The sequence below is a fragment of the Jaculus jaculus genome, chromosome 10, assembly GCF_020740685.1.
Source record: "Jaculus jaculus isolate mJacJac1 chromosome 10, mJacJac1.mat.Y.cur, whole genome shotgun sequence".
In the NCBI taxonomy this organism is placed as follows: domain Eukaryota; kingdom Metazoa; phylum Chordata; class Mammalia; order Rodentia; family Dipodidae; genus Jaculus; species Jaculus jaculus.
In genome coordinates this window covers 19,361,022-19,373,700 of record NC_059111.1, presented here as the reverse complement: position 1 = coordinate 19,373,700, position 12,679 = coordinate 19,361,022, and the positions used below count along the sequence as shown (strand labels likewise).

At 45.3% G+C, this 12,679-nt stretch overlaps 1 protein-coding gene across 6 annotated transcripts in view; it reads left to right on the top strand.

Moving 5' to 3' along the window:
• Window positions 1–6,157, top strand: part of Parp6 (poly(ADP-ribose) polymerase family member 6) — a 38,654-nt gene extending 32,497 nt beyond the window's left edge. For 5 of the 6 annotated variants that reach the window (XM_045160739.1, XM_045160742.1, XM_045160741.1 and 2 more), the window contains exons 21-24: window positions 4,309–4,388; window positions 5,207–5,270; window positions 5,403–5,487; window positions 5,787–6,157. In XM_045160739.1, coding sequence (XP_045016674.1) covers window positions 4,309–4,388; window positions 5,207–5,270; window positions 5,403–5,487; window positions 5,787–5,889 — 332 coding nt within the window. In that variant the 3' untranslated portion in view covers window positions 5,890–6,157. Of the gene's footprint in view, window positions 1–4,308; window positions 4,389–5,206; window positions 5,271–5,402; window positions 5,488–5,786 lie in introns of those variants that run through there. The other variant, XR_006639338.1, reaches the window with a different exon arrangement.
• Window positions 6,158–12,679: the final 6,522 nt, after the last annotated feature.

Sequence of the window (12,679 nt, the reverse complement as noted above, 5' to 3'; positions counted from 1 at the left end):
TGCTACAGCACCTATCATTCTGCCCAGCATTTCATTGCTGTGTACACATACCCAAAGACATGTACAGGAATGCTCACAGCAGCTGTTTGCAGCAGCAGATCTTGAAAACAGCTCAGATGCTCATCATCATCAGAATTATGGACAAATAGGTTTTGATAGAGTCACACTGGGTATTATTCAGCAATAAAAGCAAATGACATCAAGACATAACAACTTAGAAAAATTTTAATATGGATTTTAAAAAGGCAAGTACCCTCGCTGAAAAATCAGTGCATACATAAATAAAACTTTTTTTAAAAAGGCTGGAGAGATGGTTTAGTGGTTAAGGTGTTTGCCTGCAAAGCCTAAGGACCCAAGTTCTATTCCCTAGGTCCCATATAAGCCAGGTACACAAGGTGGCATATGCATCTGGAGTTCACTTGCAGTAGCTAGAGGCCCTGGTGCTCCCATTCTCTCTATATCCATCTGCCTCTCTCTCTCTTTCTCTCAAAAATTAATAAATAGATAAAAATTTTAAAGTCCCAGAAGTCTAATGTTACTAAAAAGTAAACAGTTCAGAGGAAGGGGTGTGTGTGTGTGTGTGTGTGTGTGTGTGTTTTGGTATGTTAAAAGTAGGTAAAAGTGCTAGAGAGATGGTTTAGTGGTTAAGGCTCTTGCCTGCAAAGCCAAAGGATCCAGTTTCAATTCCCCAGGACCTATGTAAGCCAGATGTACAAGGTGGTGTGTATATCTGTAGTTTGCAGTGGCTGTAGGCTCTGGTGTGCCCAGTCTCTCTCTTGCAAATAAATAAGTTAATTAATTAATTAAAAAAAGAACTAGCTAAAAAACCCATAAAGGAATAACCTTGGGCTGGGGGTGTAGCTCAGTGGTAGAGCACTTATCTAGCACGTGTTAGCCATGGGTTCAATTACCAGTTGTGCAAAGCAAATACATCCTACATTTCTTAGTATTGGTTACCTTTAGATATGCCACTTAGAGTCCTAAGCTATCGGAATGGGTCTCCAGGTATTTATTGTCCTGTTAACAATGATTATGTGTCATGGAATAAACGTGATTGACCCACACAGGTTAAATGCTCAGTTTCTATTTATTGAATGCATGAATGAATCTTACACTGTGTGCTGCAGATCCATAGTGGGAGTGAGGGTGAAGTAGTCTTTTTTGGTATCTTTGTCAAAATTCCTTGATTTTTATCTTTGTTCCAGCCCGAGAATCATCCTTCTAATTAAATTCTCAGATTCTTGGGCTGGAGAGATTGCTTAGTGGTTAAGGCACTTGCCTGTGAAGCCTAAGGACCCATGTTCATTCTCTCTGCAGAGTCCATGTTAGCCAGATGCACAAAGGTGAGGCAAGCACAAGGTTGCACATGCCCACTAGGTGGTGCAAACATCTGGAGTTTGATTTCAGTGGATGAGGCTCTGGCATGCCAGTTCTCTCCCCCCTTCCCCTTCTCTCTATCTCTCTCTCTAGAAATTTAAAAATTTTAAATGAAGAACACTCATATTCTCCTTGATTTTAGTAACCCCAGATCCCTTCCTTTTCCTTCTCTCTTATCCTACTACCCCCCTTAAGCTATGGAGTGTCTGAATACCTTTAGTTACCAGATAGTACCTAGGAGTCTGCATAGACTTCTTGTCTTTCTTCAGTACTCTCCTGCTTACATAAAAATATCATATGACACTGTCCTCTCCAGAGTACCATAGGATTTTACTGTTGGAGTTACTATTGATTACAAATGCCAATGACCATAGGATTTTACTAGAAGAGTTATTAATCATATAGTCCAATTCATGATTATTTTGGGGGGGAGGGTTTCACTCTAGTCCAAGCTGACTACAGAACCACCTATGTCTGCCTCTAGTGCTGGGATTAAAGACAATTCCCGATTATTTTATAGATAAGGAAGCTGATACACAAAAAAAAGCTAAACTGGGGCTGGAGAGATGACTCGGTTGCCTACAAAACCTAACCACCTGAGTTCAATTCCCCAGAATCCACATAAAGCCAGATACAGTAAGTGGTGTGTGTGTCTGGGTGCCCTGGTGTGTGTACACACACACTCTCTCTCTGTACTTGGAAATAATAAATTTTTAAAAATCTTGGTTTTTTTTTTTTTTAAGCTAAACTGCTTTCTTGAGGTCACATAGCTATGAGTAGCAGAGATAGGATTACAGTCCAAGTCTCCTAACTTCTGGGCTAATGTTCTCATCATTTTTTTGGATTGACAAGGGTAGGCTTTGCTTGAATGACCAGGGTTTCTAAAGATATGGGAGAATCTCCTGACACTGGGTGGGATGTGTACACATGTCCCACTCCAGTCAACTCTGGTGTTTGACTGCCTCTTCCTTTCTCACGCTATTTGTTTTTGTTTGTTCTTAGGGCCCTGTTGGCTTGGTAGCATTGGGTGAACTTTCAGGATAGGGATCAGTATGAGTGGAGAGCATCCATCTGATGAGCAGAACTGCTGATGACTTAGTCATGCTGTGCTAGTACAGATAACGGTTTGTAAATCTCATGTTTGTGTAGTCCTGTTTAGGGACTTCTAAATCTGGACACAAAGCATCCACAGGTAGTCAGACCACCAAGTTGTCAGAATCTGGTCCCAGGACATGAAAACTCATTGGGACATTATGAAGAGGACAGTGCGAAAGGATTGAAATAGGACAAGATTTATGTCATAAGTGCCACCTCTAAGACTCACCACAGAAATCAGGGTTTTTTTGTTTTGTTTTTTGTTTTTTTCTCCACAGTAGTGTCTTGCTCTAGCCCAGACTGACCTGGAATTCACCATGTAGTCCCAGGCTGGCCTCAAACTCACAGCGATCCTCCTACGTCAGCCTCCCAATTTCTGGGATTAAAGTTGTGTACCACCACACCATGTTCCAGTTATTCTTATCCTTCCATCTGTTTCCCCTGGAGTAGAAGGTGCATGGGAATTTCTCTCAGAGTGTATAGAAATACCTGGACTGCGGTCATGATGTTGCATGTAGAGCTGAGCCTTGTTAAGGATAGTGGAAAAGGGACAGTGCTGCTAAGTATCTGCCCTGAAAGAGGAAGGAACTGACAGTTCAAGCTGAGTTTTATTCAGGCCATGAATGGGTCATGAGATTTCTGAGTGAGCGTGTGATGAATGCACAGCTTGCTCAGCCCTGCCTGTACTCCATGGCTGCTACAGAACCAAAAATTAAAGCAAAGTAGAGTTGTAATAGTTGAAAATTTGGGAGTAGAATGGTGAGTTAGCCCTGCTTAATGGACTATGCTGATAGCACCCTCCTTGGTCACCTGCTCATACATTCCTGACTGGTAACAGGCTTGTGATAGAGCCAAAGCTGAATAGAGAGACTGAAATCTTGTCCTCAGGCCAAAGGAGTTGAGAATGGAGATACACAAGTGTCATTTTATATCTAAGAAAAATCATGCTTCAGTCTATACAAACAAGGCCTCTTCAGTGTGGATTAAGGATGATAGAGGACGAATGTAGTTAAACAATGAAGAAACCAAAAGGCATTGACATGTCTTCAAGTGTGGAAAGGTTTTCTAAAGGAGGTAGGGTTGTCAAGGAGTTGCCAGTGTGATTGCCTGTCAGGAAGTACTCACAATGTACATGCTTTGTTTTCTGCTTTTCCCCCAGTTTCTTCTGTACCTTCAAAACCAGAGCTTATCTCACTTGTAAGCTCGGCTTGCTTTCCTCTCACTCATGTCTGTCAGTCTGTAATTTGATTCAGAGGTGTTCATGCCCTATTCTGCCAGTCCCCTCTTCACTCGCTTATGCCATGTATTGTTTCCTATGTTAGAACCTTTCAGTGGCTTCCTTCGTGTTCTGAGGATAAGCTCCAATTGTCTTAATAGCCTCTAGGGCCTGCTTGATCCGGCCCTGTCGTATGTGTATGTTTTCAGCATCATTTCTTGCCGCTCTTCTTCCATTCACTCTGTTCTATATAAGTTAAGTCACATGGCCATCTTTCCTTCAAGGATTTTGTATGTTATTCCTCCTGTGCAGTATCTCCCTCCTTTTTTTCAAGTCTTGCTGCACTGAGAGGTCTTCTGCAAACCTGTGGGCTAGGCTAGTTCCCCTTCTTTAGTTCACATCATGCTCTATAATCTCTCCATCACAGCACTTGCCATACTGTGTTATTACTTGCTTCTTATCTGTAATCTGCACCAGACGAAGTTCTGTGCAAGCAAATGTTTTATTCACCACTGTGCTACCAAGAAGTGTGTCTAGCTGAGCATCTGGCATATAGTAGGCACTAAAGTAAATAAGAAAGATTTGTGGATAGATGAACTGAGTTTGTTGTTCTATAACAGGGATGGGAAAAGGACAGCACAGGATGCCCTCCAAGGACGAGCTGGTACAGAGATATAACCGGATGAATACCATCCCCCAGGTATTTTTTATTGACTCTGTCCTGAGTTAGGACCCTTCCCTGGGCTTAGTATTGGCTACAAAGATTGGTGGGGAGATGGTGGAGCTGAGGTGACGCATTAGGCATGCCCTACAGAGAACACACTTCTAGAGTCATGTTCTGTCTCTGTCCTAAGTATGAGGGCAGAGATTGAAGTGTCATGAGAAATACAAGAGAAAAAGAAAGCCAACACAGACTATTCTTTTTTGGAGGAATAGCAGCTTTCCCAGGAGGAAACTGCTACTGCTGCATTTGAATGTGGGAGACTAGAGATTTTCAGAGGATGTGGATGGGCTCTTCGGGAGTGAAGAATGGAGGGAAAGATAAGGCCTTTTGTGTCTGGGTGGCCTGATAGCTCTTGAGGGTGGATCTTTGAGTTATGAGTTGCTTGGTAATGGAAGTCCCTTATGCTGTGGTCCAGGAAAGTTGTATGTTCCACCGAGGTCGGTGGTCTGAGGCCAGTGGTTCTTTAACCCTTCACTATCCAAGGTTGATAATGGTTGTTTTTTTTTTTTTTTTTTTCGAGGTAGGGTGTCACTCTGGCTCAGGCTGACCTGGAATTCACTATGTAGTCTCAGGGTGGCCTTGAACTCACTGCGATCCTCCTACCTCTGCCTCCCGAGTGCTGGGATTAAAGGCATGCGCCACCACGCCCGGCATGATAATGGGAAAGTAAACTTTTGGAGGGTGGTGGGAGCTCCCAAGATTGAAACCCTATCCCTGTCATTACTGACTAGGGGCCTCTAGCAAATGCCGTCATACCCTACCTGGCTCTCTTCTCTTGCTTGTTTCTTTTTCAGACCCGGTCCATTCAGTCACGGTTCCTGCAGAGTCGCAATCTAAACTGTATAGCCCTTTGCGAAGGTAGGTAGCTCACCTAGTTCTGTCTTTTTGGGCCCTGACATTTGGCCCATGGCCCAGGCACAAGTGATGTTGAAGCATTGTGTCTTCCCTTCCATGCCTGGGCTCTGTGACTTCTGGTCCTCTTCCTCCCAGTGATTACATCTAAGGACCTCCAGAAGCATGGGAACATTTGGGTGTGCCCTGTGTCCGACCATGTCTGCACAAGGTTCTTCTTTGTGTAAGTCTGACAGGGACCTTGGGATTAGATGAGCATGATGGAATGTGACTACTGGGGAAGTCCATTTCAGTTATCAGAAACCTGTCCCTTGCTATCTTTAAGTTTACTGACACTGGAACTTTTCCCCTGGGGATGAGAACAAATCATGGGGATCTGTTTCAAGGCATCTTTTTTTCTTGCATAACAGAAATGACAAAAAACTGACTTTTGGGATGGTCAGACCTTGAAATTCAGGTTTACTAGCTAACATTATTCTGGTATTGTTCCTCTTATTCTCACACTTGCCCTATCTTTGGCAGATATGAGGATGGTCAGGTGGGCGATGCCAACATTAATACTCAGGACCCCAAGATTCAGAAGGAAATCATGCGTGTGATCGGAACTCAGGTTTACACAAACTGAGGGGGCCCCAGCCCTCGTACCACCCTGTTCCCCCAAGATCCATCTGCCCTCATCAAAGGGCTCAGGAGCAGCAGGTGAGGCTGCCCTGAGGAATTTAGGGGCCATTACCAAGGGGCAGGAAAAGGATTAGAAGAGGCGGCCTTCATGGTGGAGATTGACCCAGGAACCACTCCACATTTGGATGGCCTGACTCCCACCCCTGATTTGCCCAGTTGACTTCACCCTGTTTGTAAATAAAACAATAAAATGGAAGGTGCTGTGGACTGGATATGATCACTGTGGTCTGACTAGCCTTGGTGCAGCACCTCCCAAAAGTCCCCAGATGAGGGAGGGGTGGGGGAGTAGGTTATCTAAGAGTTTGGGACAATCTCAGTTTCAGGAAGTCAAAGTTGAGCCCATTTAGTTTTGTGTTCTACAGATCTGTCAGTGTTTTTGTTAAAAGATTCAGTGAGGAAGGGAAATTCCTGTTAACACAGATAAAATGTACAGGATGAAAGTACTGCTTGCTGATGGCTGCTGTTCAGCATTTAAAAGGGCCTTTGAGGCCAGTGCAGCCTCAGTTTCCTACCCTCAGAGCCAATTCTTTTCTGCATAAAACCTATTCTGCCCCATTCTGTATCTTAAAGGCTGGATTTCTACTCTTTCCCCTTGCTTTTTTTCTTGGTTTAGATAAGGTGGAGGAGAACTGGCAGGTGAAGGAAATGAACTTGTTTTCTAACTTGCTAAATTCTCTGGGCTGCTCTAGGAATCCTGGGCTCAAATGATCCTTCTGGCTTTGCCTCTGGAAGAATAGCTGGGACTACATGTATGTGTCATTGTACCCAAGTAGAATGTCTTAAGGGATTGTAAAGGTGTTGCAGAAACAGATCCTGCTGGGATGGACCTTTAAGTCATACTTCTACTCTTTCTTTTTCTTCCTTCTAAAATTATTTTATTTATTTATTTGAGAGAGAGAGAATGGGTGCACCAGGGACTCCAGCCACTGCAAACGGACTCCAAATGCATGTGCCACCTTGTGCATCTGGCTTATGTGGGTCCTGGAGAGTCGAACCAGGATTCGTTGGTTTTGCAGGCACACACCTTAACTGCTAAGCCATCTCTCCAGCCCTCATACTTCTATTCTTAAAGATAAGCCAGCCTAGGGCTAGGGATATTGTTCATTGGTAAAGTGCTTTTCATCTATGCATGAGACTCTGGATTCAATCACCAGTACCATAAAAAGAAAAAGATGGTAGTGGTGTGGGGGGACAGGAACAGAAAGAATGGGCAAAGAAAGGCCTACTAAGGTGCTGGGACGATGTTTCAGTAGTTAAAGATACTTGCTTGCTTTATCAATTATGCAGATAAAACATCTTGCAAAGCCTGCAGCCCTAGGTTCAATTCTCTAAGCCACCCAGATGCTTCTGGTGTTAGTTTGCAGCAGCAAGAGGCCCTGGCATGTCTGTGCATTCACCTGCACACCCGCATGCAAGTAAATTTTTTAAAATAGGTGTTCTGAAACCACTGTCTTCCTTTACCTCTTGATAGCTTTGGGGGGAATTTGTGTTTTCTTTCATTAAGCAAGGCTCTGGACCTTCAGGCAATTCTCCATGTACCCAAAGCTGTCAGGTAATTCTAAACATAGCCAAGATATGTTGAAAATTTCCAAATATTTTATCAAGAAAGAAATATATGATTAGAAAATACCGCAAAGCATTTTAAAACAATGGCCTTTTTGTTGTTGTTGTCTTGCTTCACTCTAGCCCAGGCTGACCTGGAATTCACTATGGAGTCTCAGGGTGGCCTCAAACTCATGGCAATCCTCCTACCTCTGCCTCCCAAGTGTTGGCATTAAAGGCGTGCACCACTATGACCAACTGTCTTTTTTTTTTTTTTTAATGGCAGGGTGTTGTGTAGCCCAGGCTGGCCTTACCTAAACTCACTATGTAGCCAAGGATGACCTTGAACTTCTGATCTTCCTTGCCTCTAGCTCTCAAGTCCTAGGATTACAGGCATGTGCTACCATGCTAGGCCAAGTCTGGCCTTTCAAGGGTAGGACTTTAAATTATTCTGGCTCTTGCTTCGCAGATGAGTGAGCCCACTCAGACTTGAATTCCTGCCTCCTAGAAGACCTTTCTGACATGTTGCTCAGTGGTAGCATCTTTGCCTAGCATGTACAGAGTTTTCCTTCAATCCTCAGCACTGTCAGAAAACCTGCCTGACGTGAATGCCTTCATTGCAAAGATATTTTCTAGGTAGGGCCCTGAATTACTGGAGAGGAATTCTCCCACAGAAGATAGAATTGAGGGAGGTTTGTCCCTTTTCCCAAACCATACCTGGGCTCTCTTGGAGCTGGGAGAGCTATTGTCTGTGAGAGCCTGCTATGAGCGTGGTCTGGGCTCAAGGAATAATCATCTCACCTCATTTGGACCTGGATATGCTTGGTTAGGGATAGAGTCAGAAAAAGAATTATTTTCCTCAGTTTGTTCCAGGTAGAGAGTAGATGGCTGTGATTTTGTATTTATAACTGAAAAACTCCTTGAGTTTAACCTTCCCTTCTTTCCTGGTAATTTTCCATACAGGCTGGGTGTGGCCATGACTCAGTTTGTGGTAAGAATGTGGCCATCAGCTGGGGAGGAGCCTACTTCTGCCTTTCATCCTGGCAAGGAAAAGGGAGAGGAATCTGGTGCTGAGTCATTACTGGGTTTCTCACCAGCTTCTCACAGGGTTATTCTGGTTGAAAGTCGGGGTATCTTGGCTTCTTGCAGGCGGTAGGGCAGAAGTTTCATGGGTCACATAATTCCCCTGAAGCCCTTCACCCCCAGGCATGGGAACAAGGTAGGTTCCAGGTCATTTGAAGGGGCACTGGCCTCCCTGAAGCATAGGACTTTCTTCAAGTTAGCTTCAGACTACCTTACCCATCCCCCTATGGCGACAAATGCTGCCCTTTTGAGTTTAAACCATGAAACGCTGTATGGGTGGGTCTTGCCTAGAAGAGGTGCCAAGGTTCCTTAGTCCCTGTTGGCCTGGAGGTGAGTAAGGCTGGTGACTGGCGACCAGTGTGCCAGGACAGACATGGGGTGAGGGATGGACTTAAGAGCAAGGCAGTGGGAGCTGTAGCAGGACTTCCTGAGAGGAGTGCATTTGTCCCTGGTCTGCCCCTGGTCTTCAAGTCTTGATGACACCTTGTACCATCTCATCCTGAGCCCTATGTGAGGATCCTTCAGCCTCCACTCTCCCCTTGGAATGGAAAGTAAATGGCCAGACAACTTGGGGAATAGGTTCTCCTTACTCTGCAATTGCATGAGGGGCCTTGAGCTTTGGCTACAGTTGGAGGGAGAAAGGAGAGCATAGAGCCTGCAAAGGGAGTGGTTTGCTGACTAGGATTAGACTACCCTAAGAAGCCTTTTTCCACGGAATCGTAGCACTTGTGGCCTGGAGAAAAGCTGAAGGTCATGGTGAGTGACTAGGTCACCTTAGCCGAAGCAGTGCTTCATAGAGGGGATAAGGACTCTTTGGGCTTTATATCTTCCTGCTTCTAAGTGCTGATGCAGTACTTTGCAAGACCTGAGAAAGCCGAGATACACAATTGCAACTGAAAACTTTCAGTATTCATTTGCTGTCCCTGGGACAGCCTTCCGGTACCCTCTTCTATCCTAACTTACCTTCCATGTGTACCTCAGTTTCCTCCTTCATGAAGAGATACTTGTCTTTACCCCTAACTCACAAGCCCAGATTCTCTTCTTTCCAGGGTTGGGGAGGTGGGGCTGGTATGCTGCCATAGCAGACCTGAAGACATTTTAGAAGTCTGAGGAATGCATAGAAGAGAAAGGCCTGCTGAGCATGGTTGCACACACCTACAATCCCAGCATGTACGAGGCTGAGGCAGGAGGATTGTGTTAACTCCAAGCAAGACTGGGATACATGTCAAGTTTCTGAACAGCCTGGAATACAAAGTAAGACTGTCTCAAAAGTGATAATTATAGGGCTGAAGAGATGGCTCAGAGGTTAAGGCATTTGCCTCTAAAATCTACGGACCAGGCTCAATTCCCCACTACCCATGTAAAGCCAGTGCACAAAGTAGTGCATGCCTCTGGAGTTCATTTGCAGTGGTTGGAGGCCCTGTCATGCCCATTCTGTCTGTCTACTCTTTCTCTCTGTTTGCAAATAAATAAAATAATAACTATAATAATAATTAGTCCAGTGGTCTGACTCTTGAAGGGGCAGATCAGTCTGAAATGCTGAGTATTTCTGCTTTAAACCTAACATAAAGGCCTGTGAGCTGCTCTGGTAGCCAGTCGTCAGAATTACTGTTTTCAGAGGTCAGAAGTCTTGATTAATAGGAACAGCCTGTAATGTCACCATTTTCCTAGTGCTAAAGCTTATTTTGGGGCTCCAGAATTGGGTACAGTGTGTTTTGCTGACATACTTATCACCCTGGCCCAAGATCTCCCACTGAATTATGAATTTAAAGCCATTTAACTCCAGATTTGGTAGTCCTTTGGACAAGAATTAACAGAGGAGCAATCTATCCCAGTGAACCTAGCAGCTCTTCCCTCCCACTCTGACCAAGTCAGTCAGCACAGTGGCCAGGCTTGCTTTAGAGTTAGGAGCCCTCCTTTCCCAATAGCCATGGAGCTGTTAGTAAAGATTCCTTGGGATGGTTTAGAGATGGGCAAGCTTGAATTCAGAAAGATGCTCTGAGCTGGGTGTGGTGGCACATGCTTTTAATCCCAGCACTCAGGAGGCAGAGGTAGGAGGATTGCTATGACTTCAAGGCCACCCTGAGACTGCATAGTGAATTCCAGGTCAGCTTGGGCTACAGCGAGACCCTACCTCAAAAAACAAAACCAAAAAAAGAAGGAAAGAAAGAAAGGCTCTGCACTGTTCACCAGGAGTGCCCTCCCTCCACAGCTAGTCACTATCAAAGGAAGAAGGTGCCTGTTGGGCACAATGTGGACTCACTCACATATCATCTGATCCAACCCCACCCTATGAAAGGGATTGTCCTCAATTTCCTTTTAACAACTGGACTCACCTACACATTAAATTACAGGATAGTCATAAGGCTAGTGATTAGAATTAGAACAAAGATAAGATATGCCCTAAGCATATCTCTCTGTTTTGGCTTCTTAGCAAACCAAGACAGTGACTTTTTTTTTCTTTTGAGGTAGAGTCTCTTTTCAGCCCAGATTGACCTGGAATTCACTATGTAGTCGCAGGGTAGCCTTGAATTCTCAGTGATCCTCCTATCTCTGCCTCCCACACCCAGCTGACTTTTAAAGTCAATGTGACACCTTTCATTGTGCATCTCATGTGAGCAAGGTCGCGCTGAATCCATCTGGCAGCACTGTCTAATGCACAGCATCTTTATGACAGGGCATTAAAACTGCAGTAGTGTGTCTACAGTTTAATACATGTGTATGGGAATCTAGGGAACATAATCTAGATTTTGTCCCTTTGAGAGGGTTTCTTTTGTAATCCAGACTGGCTTCAGCCCTGTCTCAGCTTCCTGAGTGCTGTGATTCCAGACTCCAGACACACCTGGCTTTGATCTAGAAATTCTGTTGTTTTTTGTCTCACTCTTTGCTATAAACCGGTCTGGAATTCACAGCGTAGTTCTGACCTGCCTTGGACTGGCAGCAGTTCTTCCTTCCTCAACTTCCTGAGTGTTGGGATTACAGATGGGAGCCCAGCTCCTGTTGAGGTGGGAGAATTTCAAAACAGTGTAGTGTGTTTAGCCACGATTCTTGTCCACAGGTCCCCGCCCCCAGTCCAGGTGTCTAAGTGGTCCATTTATGCCACCACCTTGCTCTGGACAGGGAGGAATCTGGGTCTTCTGGGTTGTGACCTTTCTTTCAACTTCACGTTCTGTCACCTTAATAACCAAGCATTTACTTCCTACCCACAAGTAGACTCGGAAAAAGCATGCTAAAGAAATTAAGACTGTTTCACTACAAGCAAATTTACTTTTTTTAGACTGCCACTTTTCCTCCCTCCCTTATCTGAGCAACAGGAAGTGAATGCAAGCTTGTGAATCAGGTGCGGGCATGGCCTCTGCTAGAGCCTGAGAAAAGAAACGTGGAGGGCAGCCTTCACGTTGAAAGTGGCAACGTTGTATCTACTTTCACACCTAGGCTGAAGAAAATGCAAGTGTAAATAGATTGAGCTGATTGACAACTGGTCTTTTCCCTGGCTGTTAAAACCACAATCGGGAGATTAGAAAATGTCTGCTAGAAAAGTGTTAAGGAAAGCTCCCACAAAACAGATTTAAACACGTCAGGGTCGAAAACAAGTGTGGAGTCCTGCATAGACGATAGGCTCTAAAGTTTTCATATGATCAGTTCTGCATATATTAATACCTCTGGCCGCAGCTGGACTGCAGATCCTACTGAAAGTATTAACTTGTCCCCAACTTGCCCTTCCTTGATCTGGGGTCCGGCACACTGCTCTTCCCCCAGGTTCTCCCCTTTCTCCTCCCCCAGGCCCCAGAGCCTCTCAACCATCTACAGCTCCCAGACTGTCTGACTTCCCGTTCGTTCGGCTCAGCCTCCGTGGGTGCGCTGGGGCGGGACCCCAAGGGTGGGGAGGCGCTGGGCGAGGCTGGAGGAATGCCTCCCGGGGACCCATAAATCTGGGTCCTGGTGGGCCAGCGTAGCTGGGGCTACCTGGGCAGAGGGCCAAGAGTGCGTCCCACCGAGACACCCAAGTTCCGTGGCAACAGGTGGCCCAGGCGCCCGAGGGTCTGGGGGATGGGGTGGGTTGTGGAGGATAGAGGGCGGGTCCCGCTGCCTCTCCACTTCCCCATTGG